General features: G+C 41.5%; 1 protein-coding gene across 2 annotated transcripts in view; it reads right to left on the reverse strand.

The window, feature by feature from the left end:
• Nucleotides 1–6,884, reverse strand: part of Ptchd4 (patched domain containing 4) — a 178,682-nt gene extending 171,798 nt beyond the window's left edge. Inside the window, exon 1 of one of the 2 annotated variants that reach the window (XM_038344228.1) lies at nucleotides 6,459–6,884. In XM_038344228.1, coding sequence (XP_038200156.1) covers nucleotides 6,459–6,884 — 426 coding nt within the window. Of the gene's footprint in view, nucleotides 1–6,284 lie in introns of both variants that reach the window. The other variant, XM_038344227.1, reaches the window with a different exon arrangement.
• Between the last annotated feature and the right edge of the window lie 5,650 nt (nucleotides 6,885–12,534).

A 12,534-nucleotide genomic window follows, 5' to 3' on the forward strand; every position in this document is an offset into this window, starting at 1 on the left:
AAGATGCTGTAAAGGCCAGTGGGTGAAAAATTCCAGATGTTACCCAGATGTGTTGTAAAGAAGAGCTGCGTTAGAAACGATGAAAGAAAACTCATTACAGCGAATTATGCCTGAAAGTAGCAGAAGAGTCCAAGGAGTGTTTTCTAGGGGTCTGGGGAGGCATCAGGCCCTGCATGCCCATCTATCACACAATTCTGACTTCTATCCCTGCTTCTAGTTCTACTTGTTGGTATCTAGAAGTCACAAGGAACTACTCAGACCGGCTAAGAGTAAGGAAATAAGAAGAATAATATTGGAAATGGACCCTCCGTCCTTCCTCCCCTTCCCTTTCATCTAGTTTTTCACTAATTTATTAAGAGCTTCCTCTAAAATATTGTACTTAGCAAGGTGGCCTGGACTTAGAAAGACAATAATTTCAATCTCTCTCACACATAGATCTTTAAAGATGGTGTGAGTATGCTATAGACTATAAAACTAATTAGGAGACTGTGACAGGGAAAAGGGCTATGGGCAGGGAGCAGACACTTGTGCCAGAGTAGAAAGGAATCTACCGGAGGGAAGAGCACCAGAGAGTAGAGGGGAGCAAATGAAAGAGAAGAATCAGTATCAACAGACTTTTCTTGAAGTGCAATAATGAAATCTAATACTTTGCATGATGATTAAAAATATCAGTGAAAAAGCACAGTGTACTGAAAACAGTTATGTGTGTAAGTACACACAAATGTAATAATTTGTCAGGTTTTTTTTTTTTTTTTGGTTTTTCGAGACAGGGTTTCCCTGTAGTTTCTAGAGCCTGTCCTGGAACTAGCTCTTGTAGACCAGGTTGGCCTCGAACTCACAGAGATCTGCCTGCCTCTGCCTCCCGAGTGCTGGGATTAAAGGTGTGCGCCACCACCGCCCGGCTCAAATGTAATAATTTAATTCGACTTAAAGTATGTATTTGCTGCATCTAGTGAGCAGGAGATAATCTCCAACACGGAGACTGTTTGAGCACAGTCTGTGTACTCACAGATTAACGAATAAAGAAATTCTTGATATGGTAGCTAGGGCGCATATACGGTAATTTAGTTAGGAACAGTCATCAGTGTTTTTCAATAGTATCACTCAAATCTAATGATTAATCATTATGATAACACATATTATGTGTAGGAACAGTTGCCTAACACTAATAAGAGAACTTTTCTGGGTGACAAGAATTCCTGCGATCTCTTGGCTTAGCTCTGTCAATTTCCCACATAAAAAAAGCTGACCCCTAAATTGATGGGGAAATCAGTCAGTCACCAACCTGTCTTCAAAGAATTAACACTGGAACCAGGGTCTCCTGAATAGGTCTCAATTTAAAGGGCATTGAATTAGCTCCTGCCATCACAGCAATTTTCTTTTCTTCCCCTTGGTGCTAGAGTCAGCCAGAAAAGCCCAAGTTTCCTTGACACATAAGCCCCTGGCTCAACACCTTGGGTTGCTTTCAGATTTCTCACCTTTAGCTCGTCCTAAAGCCAAACTCCAGTTTGTTCGTAGCTGAGGGGAAATGATATCAAAGGTAAAGTCATGTGCCAAGGAGTAATTTGCTAAATTTGTAGCAGCTGCCATGTTAGGTAGATAGCAGGAGCTTTCCCGGACTGGAGAGTCATCCTGCCATCTTCTTAGGAGCCAGTCGCTCCCAGAAAGCAAGGAGACTGATGCGAAAATGGCTGGGGAAGGACGGCTCCCCTGCTTCTTTCCTTCCTTCCTTCCTTCCTTCCTTCCTTCCTTCCTTCCTTCCTTCCTTCCTAACGTCCTCCCTCCCTTTCTTTCTTTTCTCTCTCTCTCTTCCTCCCTTTCTTTCTTTATGAGAAAGGCTACTGTTAATTGTTACCGAGAGCAGTGCAGAAAACAAGACCAATAGCGTGTCGTAATGAGGCTTTGGAGCTAGACAGATCTGGGCTTACGTCTGGGCCTGAATATAGGCACTAGCTTGAGGATCACAAAGAAGTCACTGAACTCCTTGGCTTTTCCCTATAAAATGGAAATGCAATTTATAAAATTATATACTCTAAATGACACACAGTGGAGATAACATTTGGAAACCTTTAGGATACAAAGAGAATATTCAGTATGTTGCAATTTTTCTCCCTTATTGAAAGGCAGAATCAGAAAGGTAAGCTTAAATCACAATATCTGAAAATTATATATATATATATATATATATATATATATATATATATATTTGATTTTAGAATTAATTAAGAGTGGAAGTGAAAAATGCTTACCACAGCTTTTCAGGTTGGCTCAAGCTCCCCTTCCATTGAGATTGGAACTATATAATTAACTGCAATACCTTCCAAAAATAGATAATGTACTTAAGAATGTACTTAAGAAGCACTGTCTTTTATTGATAATCAAGAATGTGTATCTTTGCTTCTGTCTATATCTATATCATGTGGTATGCTGAGATATATATTAATTTTAAAATGTGTCCAGATGTATGGAAGTGAGTGTAATTTCATAAGAAGGATAGGTTGCAGAAAAATCCAATCTGAGTTACTCCTTTCTAGTAGTAGGGAAGTTGCTCAAATCTCTGACCTCTTTGACTGCATCTGCTTTTACTGTAAGGAATTGGGCCTATATGGGAATTGCCACTTCCACAGGTAGAGAGGTGGGATTACGATGACTTGTCTAAGAAGCAGGGAAACACTATCTGTAACCACTCAAGCTTCCTGAACGATAACGAAAGCATTTATTACAATCTAGAGCAGCTCATAAATACAGATCTTTTTAAAACAGAATTGTTTTATAATATGCAAGAATTTTGCTTAAAAATTCAATCTGGCCCCATCATATGATTTTACCTAATGATGTGTATATTTAATTGTTCTATATGCACATAGCCACATTGTACTACTTTACCTAATGTGTATATTTGACTGTCACATATACACATATAAATGCATATATTAAAGGTAAGAATCTTTCAATTATGAGGTTAAAAACACTTTAGAGACATCTGTAAAATATAAATAATATCTTTAAAATGGAAGCGTGTCACAAAAGTTGATGATAACTTTGATAATTTTGTGACATTGAATGAATGGATTATTAAGCTAGTCAATAAGCATTCATTGTGAATATTGTCTTTAGAGATGACATGGCCCTTGTGCTCATTTGAGGCTACACCATAGAGATCAGTACAAAGTAAAGATTACAGAATTCATATTTCATAGTGTGTTTCTGATTTTACAGCTTTTTCTGTATTTTCAAAGCCTGTATCAATTTGATTACCTCTCTAGTATTCTAGGCCAAGTGTTACTTTTTTTTCACATTGGGTATATTTAATCTCTCAGGTGGATTCTTCCATGTTGGCCAATTTACGTGACCCCGTTTGTCTGAATCGCATTCTCGGGATTATTATGTTTACCAGATTTAAACCTTCCTGAGTTCAGGGCAAGCCAGCTGTTTTAATACTTTGATTATCACAACTCAGGTTTTTGACAACTTCTCTCTGTCAATCAGTGCTTACCTATCTTTAGTTCATCTCCATCCCTCACCTAATGCCCCTTTGAAGCCAAGTGATTGACAGTCCCTTTTGACACTGTCCACCTGCTACTATTTATCTTGCCATTTTTCTAAGCTTGAGATTCTTTCCTACTGTTGGATTTTACCAGGACAGAAGTTTTTAATATTGGACAGAGGTAGGATTTTTGGTAAAGTAGAGCAGAACAAAAATGAAACTAAAAACTAAAAAACTAAAGTGTACATGTGAAATTTCCCCTCTTGTCTTTAAAAGCAACAGTGATCAAACTTTTGAGTGCCAGCTTCATGGAGATACACCCTGAGATGCATTGCCACACATGAATTAAAACTGTCCAAAAACAATACAAAATCAAAACAGAAGGTCATCTCACTTTGTTCTCTGCTAGAGAGTTCTGCTCCTGAGGTCTCTAGAAGTCTCTGTGGCAGAATTCTAGGTCTCTGTGGTACTTATGGAACTGTGTGCTATACTGCCTGAGGACTATGAGATTCTGTCTAGCCTTGAGAGGGTTTGCCCTTCTCAGAATACCTCAAAGCTCATTTATTCCAAGACATCTTAAGAACAACCCCTCCACTCATTGAATCCATGAACACAGACTCAAACCAGCACATTTGAGGAAAGATGAATGATGGACTACAGCTAAATAAGAACACCAGTCCACATGTGACAGTTCTGTCCCTTCTATGGGTATCAGACCAATTCTGTTACTCAATAAGCTTGTAATGAGTCACACCTTTTCTTTATGATTTCTCATAGGGTCCTGCCTATATGACCATCAGCCATCCAGTCAGTCAGCCAGTCACTCATAAAGTATAGGTAGAATATGTATCATAGGTCAGCACGTTTTGGCTCAAGAGTGCACACAATTGCAGAGTCTGTGCTAGCAAGTTGCTCTTGTCTTGGAGAATGAAAATGCTGGCGTCTACTATTGCGAAACTCACTGGAGGTAAGAACAGTTATCTTGCCATCATTTGATGTCATGTGCCTAAAAGACCAGACAGCACAACTAATAACCATTAGGTGAATCAAAAGAATACCACAGAGATTGGTATTGCAAATGTCACGATGACATCGCCACACAAACAATATGTCCGCAGCTGTTGATTGGATGAAGCTCTTCTACTTGGAGAGGACTGCAGAATAAAGGCAATTAAGACCAAACTAATTAACTGCACATATTAGTCACCTGTTAGCTTGTATAGATAGAGAAACCCATACTGACGTGTAACTCTGATACAGCTCAAATATCTTTCTTTACACGATTGACACAAAAAGCTGTGTTAGGACCATAGGTGAGAAAGACTACCTCTCCACCACATCCTTTCCCGAGCAAGCAGTGATGGTGATGGCAAAGGTGTGGGAAATGAAAAGCATGCTGCCCAAACACAGGTCTCCGTCATGCTCCACCATTAGCACAAAGCAGGCAAGCCCTTCACCTAATGTAAACTAATGACTCATCTTTCCGCTTTCCTTAGACCTCAGTGGGGGCTGCTCAGTTTCGTAAAGCTGAGATGGGCTCAGCCTCGGGATTCCTGTGAATAGCGTGCCATGCTCCAAGGAGGCAAGGCAAGGTTTTCATTAGTTCCCAACTGCACAAAATTGTTGCTCGACTCAGGAAACAAGCAATTTCTCTTAAAAGTCCTGAGGAAGTTATTTGCGCTTTATATTCTGGTGACTCTGTTAAATAAATAAATGGGCATTGCGATATTTCGTAGTGGTCTTTTCAGCTCCATTATCTACACAGAAGAGCACACACACAGTCCCACGTATATCATTTTCTTCTTGAGAAACACCTGTCTTGGGAGTTCTTGGAGGCATAGCTTCTGAGCGCAAACAGGGTCAAGCACACAAATGGTGCAGGGAGTCTTTTGGAAGTCACATTTGTCCCTGAGACTTCAGTCACCTGCAGACTGCATGCCTCATTGGCTGCAGCATATCGGTCCTGACAGAGTAAGATGAGTTTAGGAATCTCAATGAGTATCAAAATGGTATTTGAGAGTCCAAACGGTAATAATTTAATGCTGAAATGCCTTGCACTTTCTGCTAATTGAGAACTTTTTTCTTTACTTTTGTTATTTGGCACCTATAATCAATCTTTTTTTTGGGGGGGGGGTCTAGGATACTTTATGGGATAGGAAGGGCATACTAAGCAAACTATTGCATCAGTTAAGCACACATCCCTGTTCTGATTCATAGAAAAATCCCTACTTCTTTTGCTCTGCAAGCTCTCTCTCACACACAATTCCTAGAATCACTGCCACACTCAGCCCACAGACATAACCACAGGGCAGCAAAATTCCATGACCACCCCTGTGAAAAATCAAGCCAAGCTGAAGATGCGAAAAGGTGGATATGGTACCAGGTGACTGTGTAATCAGTAATAAGAAATACATCGAACCCCATTATGGAAAGAAATCCCCCAATTGTTCAGGATACCCCCTCCCCCTTCCATCCAGTGATTTATTAACCCTGAACAAAGATGTAACTGCAGGGTCTCAGAAACTTTTTTTTTTCTTTTCTTTTTTCTTTGTTTTTCTTTGGTTTTTTTTTTTTTTTTTGGTATTTGATTTGGCTTTGAATTTCTTGTCTAGTTGTACCATTCATTGCATATTTTCTTTGCTCACTTGCCCATCATTCCCCTCCACCCCCTCCAGAAATGAAAGAAGCCATAGCTTCTGAGCCTTAAGGATGAGACCTCTGCATTTTCTTTGCTTGTTTAGGGCGAGAAATGAAGTGCCGCCTCTTTAAGTGGCAGAAGCATGCAGAAGGAGCATACCTTTAATTTAGTGTTGGGATACCTTACTTGCACCCTGGCTGTTGTCTTATTGGAGACGGCAGCCTGCCTGAGATCCTCTAGCACTGAAATAATATCATCCAGCACGCATTTCTTATCCTGATTTCTCAATACACACAGATGGGAAAAAGTATAATTATAGCCCTTGTGGTTCACCTTCATTTCCAGCACGGCTCGGTGGGTCTGCAGGATCCCCTCAGCCTGGAGCAAAATATTGTCCCCGAGTGAGGAGAGGAGGATCACCCTGCCATACCTCCCAGGGGTGTGTAAGTCCGAATAGAGCTGGCTTTTGGACTGGTCCAGGGGGAATAGGCTGCTGGCTAGGCTGCGCTCGATCTTGGCCAGGCTGTGGCTGGGAGCAACCAGGCGCTCCAGGTCGCTCTCGGTCTGGAAACGGTTGAGCGCGCTGAGGCCGAAGGTGATGGTCAGGACTGCCGGCACCGTGAGGAAAAAGACCGGGTGCCGACTCACGCACAAGCCCAGCCTGTGGCAGAATGACTGGAGCCCTCTGTGAAGCACCTGCCGCAGCATCCTCCACCAGATCCAGCTCGCAGGCGCTCCCGGCCGTCTTAAAAAGCACATGTGACATGTGTAAGCGTTGGGGCTACCCCTTTTCCCCCCATCCCATTTCCCCCAGGGATCAGCCCCCCCTCCCCACCTCTGCCACCGCCTCCTCCCCGCCCCCTCCCCGCGCACATCCCGCAACCGCTCCGCCCGGTCTTTCCCCGGCCCCACCTCCATGCGCTCTTACTACTCTTTCAAACACTGCAGCAAGTTGCAGCAAGGCCGGCAAGTCTCAAGTCTCGGGAGCGCGCGTGGGGGGCCGGACCGCGAGCGCTGCGGGGGGTGGCAGGGCCCACCCGGTGTCCCCGGCCTCCCCGCGCCCTGGCCGGCGCGCGCGCGCTGCCTCTCACCGCATGAGCCGTGTCCCCTTGCTCTAGCCCTTCTTCATGTCGCTGCTGCAGTCCCCCCGGCCTTCCTTGCTGGAGGTGGCGGTTCTGTGCGGAGAGTCCCACAGATGTGGATTTTCTCTCTGTCCCGATGGGGTTCGGTGTCTAACTGGGACCATGTGCCTCGCGGTGTTGTAAGAAGCAGACATGTGCCCCGTGGCGCGGAGGGAGGGCAGGAGTAGAAGGGGGGGTGGTGGCAGCGAAGCTTTTCTCTTTTTAAGATGCTGACAGTTATTTTTAGAGTTTTGTTTTCCTTCTCTTCCTGGCTGGAGTGAATGGACAAGGTAAAGGGTGGAGGCGCTGCTGGCCCGTGGGAGCAGGGGCCATCAGAACCTGGAGGGAGGGGCTCCACGCCTCCTCCAGAGGACAGATTTCAAGCTCTTCTTAGAGCCCTGTGCCCTCGAATTCTGTCTTTTGGCTAAAGAAAAGAGAGCAAAGAGGATGATGCTGCATTTTTAACATTCCACAAAGGTTTTTCCTTGTGCACGCCAGGGTTTTCCTTCCAACACTTTCCAGGCCGTTTTACCACAAGCCCTAGGCTGAGGCCTGCAAGAGACCCCATCTATACCAGTACTGGGGCTCTCTGGATCTCCTCATCATCTCTATGGAGGTTCGGGAAGAGGCATTTACCAATAGGAGTGTGTGTGTGTGTGTGTGTGTGTGTGTGTGTGTGTGTGCGCGCGCGCGCGCGCACGCGTTTGTGTGTGACACAGGCAGCGTTTGATACCCACTTTCTGTAAACTTGAGGGTTGAGGACTAGAAGTTACTAGTACTGGCTTCTCCCACCACCCTTTTCCGCCCTCCCTCCCTTGTTTTTTATAGCAGCCGCTTCAGGACTTTTAGTTTAGGATAATTTTTTTTTTCTGTCAACCCAATTTCAAAAGCAAACTTTTAGAGGCACAGCTGGCAGTTTCACCGGAGAAAAGAGAGCTAGGTGGCATGGGACAACATACTGCAGAACTCGTGGAAAATACTAAGTCTCCATCATAGAGAAAGAAAGCTCCCTCAATGCTGCCCTTGGTGTTCCTTAGTGTGAAGACCAGGGACTTCCACCAGCAGACCCGATCAATTTCAAACGTGTGTGCGTGTGTAGTTTTAAACCTGCTGGAGCGTCTTAAAGTTCTTGTTGTGGGGGAAACAAAACTAGGCAAACAAGATGAAGAAATCCTGAGAAGAAGTTGTGCAATTTGATTGTGAACTGATTTTCCCAGTGTGGAGTGACTTCCCTAGAGAAGAGACACTCTCAAGGGATCCTTTGCTCACTTTCTTAGGCAACACCCAGGGACCCATTTTCCATTAGATGCTTAGAGGGGCGCACATCTCAGCGCACAAACAAGCTAATTATCTTCTCAATAGATACTTTATATATTATTTTTCTTTGTTAGATATGATGCCTTAGCTAAGGCAGAGAATGAAACAGCCTCATCTAGGAGAAAAGATAACATTTAAGGACCCGAATTTATATGACTGTGAATGGTAGACAGCAGACGATCTCCAGCCTTATAAACCTGGACACAGTCCTGGTGACTGTGCTGGGAAGTAGTATCTGCAGTATTCTTGGTGTTTTACTGGCCAGTCCAAGCTACAAACTTCTTCATATCTAAGGCCTTTCCCATTTTCCTGGAAGATCATTGCACTGTTACTGACACTCCTTGTGTTCAGTTGAACTCATTGTCTTTGCAATACTCCTCATTAAGAGCATGCATTATTGCAGAGGACCTGGGTTCAGTTCCCAGCACTCACTCAGTGGCTCACAACCATCAGTAACACCAGCTGCAGGGAAGCATTGTCCTCTTCTGACCTCCACAAGTATGAGGCATGCATGTGGCATACATACACGCATGCAGGAAAAAACACTCGTGTATACACAAAATAAATGAATCTTAAATACTAATTGTAAGAATAATATCAATGATTCCCTTTATTATATCAAAGATACTTGGTCATATTCTTTGCATACATTTTCATTAGAAAAACAGCAGTAAGGAACAAAAAAACCAAGATCTCCTCAGTAAATTGAGAGCTTGGGGGCAGGAGGAAGGTAGAAGAGGAGAGGGCAGGAAGGAAGGAGAGTGGTGGAAAATGTATACCTCTATTAAAAACAATAAAATGTACATAATAAAAAACAGTAAGATTTGGAAATGGACTCTATTGAGTAAGTTACCTGTTCCATTTTATAAACAAGAACCCTAGAGAGTGGAGATATTTGGAGATATTAGGGGCCTTTCAGGCTACACCCAGAGTCATTACTGAGGATGGGACTGATATTGGGTATTTTCTTTCTTAGTGTACCATGTTTCCCCTGTTCCCAACAGTAGGCACCCACCTTGCTCACTTCTCATAATACACAAGTATGTCGTCATCATTCTCTCCTGGATTTCTCTTCCCACTTCCTTCATTTCCTTGACTAATAGATTTATCATATTTTGGGGGGAAAGAGTACAGTACATAATTGACTAAAAATGAAATAAAATAGCTTGCTAAAATGAATGACTTCTATTTACACACCTTGTAAACTTATAACACATGGAATAAGTCACTGTTAAGTGAAGACTATATACAATATGAAGTCACCTGGAAAGATGAAGGCATATATGCAGAACTGAAAGATAAAGCTGACAATAAAAAGTTTCCATTTATAATGAAGATGGGACTGATGATGACATAAAAATGGCTTCATTTAGATGCTTCAGATTGTAGAAAATTTAGGAAGTCAACTTAGAACTGTCATTAAATGTCTACCATTATTATTATGTTGGTGCAGTATATTTGATATAGTTATTTCTTCAGGTTCTAACTCGTCCTTTTTCTGCCCCAGGATCCCATATACAAATCCACATTACATTTAGTGGCTGTGCTTCCTTTTGTGTCTTTTCACTGGGACAGTGTCTCAGACAGTCGTTGCTTTTGATTGATCTACTTACACTTTTGAGGAGAATTCATGGGGTCAATTTAGAATTTTCCCCTAATGGGAACTATGGGATATTTCTCTTACGATTAGACACAATTTGATGAAGAACCAACACAGTCATAAAGCCCTGCTTTTGTATCACATCAAGGATGTGTTCTATAAATGTCACTCCTAATGTCAACCCAACTGCTTGTCTGGAGTTATGTTTACCAGATTTCTTCATTGAGACATTAGCTGTATTCCATATAATATTTTGAGAGTTATATTGCTACCTTTAGCTACTCCAGAGATGTGGAGAGCTAGCACTTCCTCGAAGTTGGGTCTGTAAATCATTTGAAATTCTTCTATTAAGGATACCGGTCTGTTTCACACTATTATTCTATTTAGCTTTTATCTGCTTTGTTAAAAACCTAAATATATTTCTTTATACTTTGTTTTATAATTATAGACTGTTTGATTGCTCAAATTATTCCGAATTTAGCCCGTGATCACACTTTCATTTGGCTTCTTGACTCCTGTGTCCTTTTGACATACCCTATTGTTATAGGATGCTCCTTTTCTCTTTAAAAAAAAAGCATCCAATACTTTATCATTTTATAAGATATTCCAGGGTCACCTTGTGTCTTTCCATGACTAGTTCTAGAGTTAGCCACTTTTTCTAGAAGTTTTGAATGTTTTTATTTTGATTGTGTTGCTTTGAGAATTATATCATAAGCAAACGTTTGGCTGTTTGCTTGCTGATTATCATTTTTTTAGCCTCTCTCAGTAGACAGAGATGGATGTATGTATATACATAGTCTACACATATGTCCTTTGTTACTATGTTAAACTAATATGTTTTTATTGACACAAAGGTGTTTACATTGATGCCTCTTGCCATAACAGAGTGCTACACAGATCACTGCAATCCATCTTTCTTGCTAACCTGTAACTTGAATTTCACAGTGAAAAACCTGGTTTTTAGGGTGACTTTCAAATTGCTTTTCTCTCTATGATAAAACGTATCAATTCTTATTTTCAAAAGTGCTTAAATAAAGAAGGAATAGCATAGTTTTGATACTTTTGAGAATCTAATGTTAAATACACCAGAGATTCATTAGGAAGCCAAATTATATGCTGAGAAGAAGGGAAATTAGAAATGATCAACCTATAGATTGCTAGTCTTCAACAGATACCAGTGGAAATCAATCACATAATAATCTTGCAAACATGTCTTAAAGCTTAACAGAAAACCAAGAACAGCTGTATTCAGGGATGTATATGTAACAACACAATAATCAATGATGTTTAGCCTTCATTTATTTACTGTATTGGTCAATATCAGTTTTCAAGACTTTGAGCCAAATGGAATTGTTTTTGTGGTTTTTTTTTTGTTTTTTTGTTTTTTTTTTTTTTTGTTGTTGTTATTGAAAGGGCCTCGGGAGGGGGGGGTGCAGATACAGAGTGTTTCCATAATTCACTTCTGGGATGTTCTGGGTGAGATGCTCGATTCTCAGACCCTCACTTTCCTTATTTATAACCTGACTTGCATTAGCTGACATATCCAGGGTTGACACTCAACTCAAGATCCACAAGTCTGCCAAGTTGATCTTGTAAGAGTAACAACTATAACAAGCCTCCAAATCTCGCCAGTTATAAAACAAAAATTTGTATGCTGCTCAAACTTAATATTTATTGTGGATATTCCTAGTTGGCAGGGGAAAAGAGAACACAGAGTCATGGTGCTGGGTTCACTAACTTTCAACTAGTGATATTCAAGGTCATTCCTGAGGTCATTTTCTAGCCAAGCAAATAAAATGGAAGCAAGCATGGAGAGCCACATGAAGTCAAGCATCTTTTCTGGTACCTCACTTAGATTAGAACCTAAACTTCGGTGGGAGGCTTTAGATGCAGTATAACTATGGATCCAAAATATATCAGTAATGATGCAAAGACCAGGTAACAAATTTTCCTACCATCTTCCTTGTCCAGCCCAACTCTCTGCTGCCTACTCAGTCTAACATGTGACTCATTTAGGACATTCCACCCAGGACTCATTTGGCCGGTGCCTTGTGAGCAAGACTAACCGTGAGCTTCCTGTTACCATTTTTTTTCTTTTAACCTACAGTGGTGGTTTCAAGGAGTGTTCACTCCTAAGATCAGTACCCATTATTAGGACTTGTTATATCCCAGAGATTTAGACCAGAGATATATGTATTTTAGAGACAATTCTGATCTTCAACATTTTGGATGCTTCCAGCTGCAGTTGGATCAGTTAAGAAAGATATTTCTTATCTCACATGCATAATAAGGTAGTACAAAGAACGACAGTTACAGAACTAGTTGGTTTAGAGATTCAAAGACATTATTAGGAATTCAGGTCCTCTCCCTC

This window comes from Arvicola amphibius, chromosome 9, assembly GCF_903992535.2.
Source record: "Arvicola amphibius chromosome 9, mArvAmp1.2, whole genome shotgun sequence".
Taxonomy (NCBI): domain Eukaryota; kingdom Metazoa; phylum Chordata; class Mammalia; order Rodentia; family Cricetidae; genus Arvicola; species Arvicola amphibius.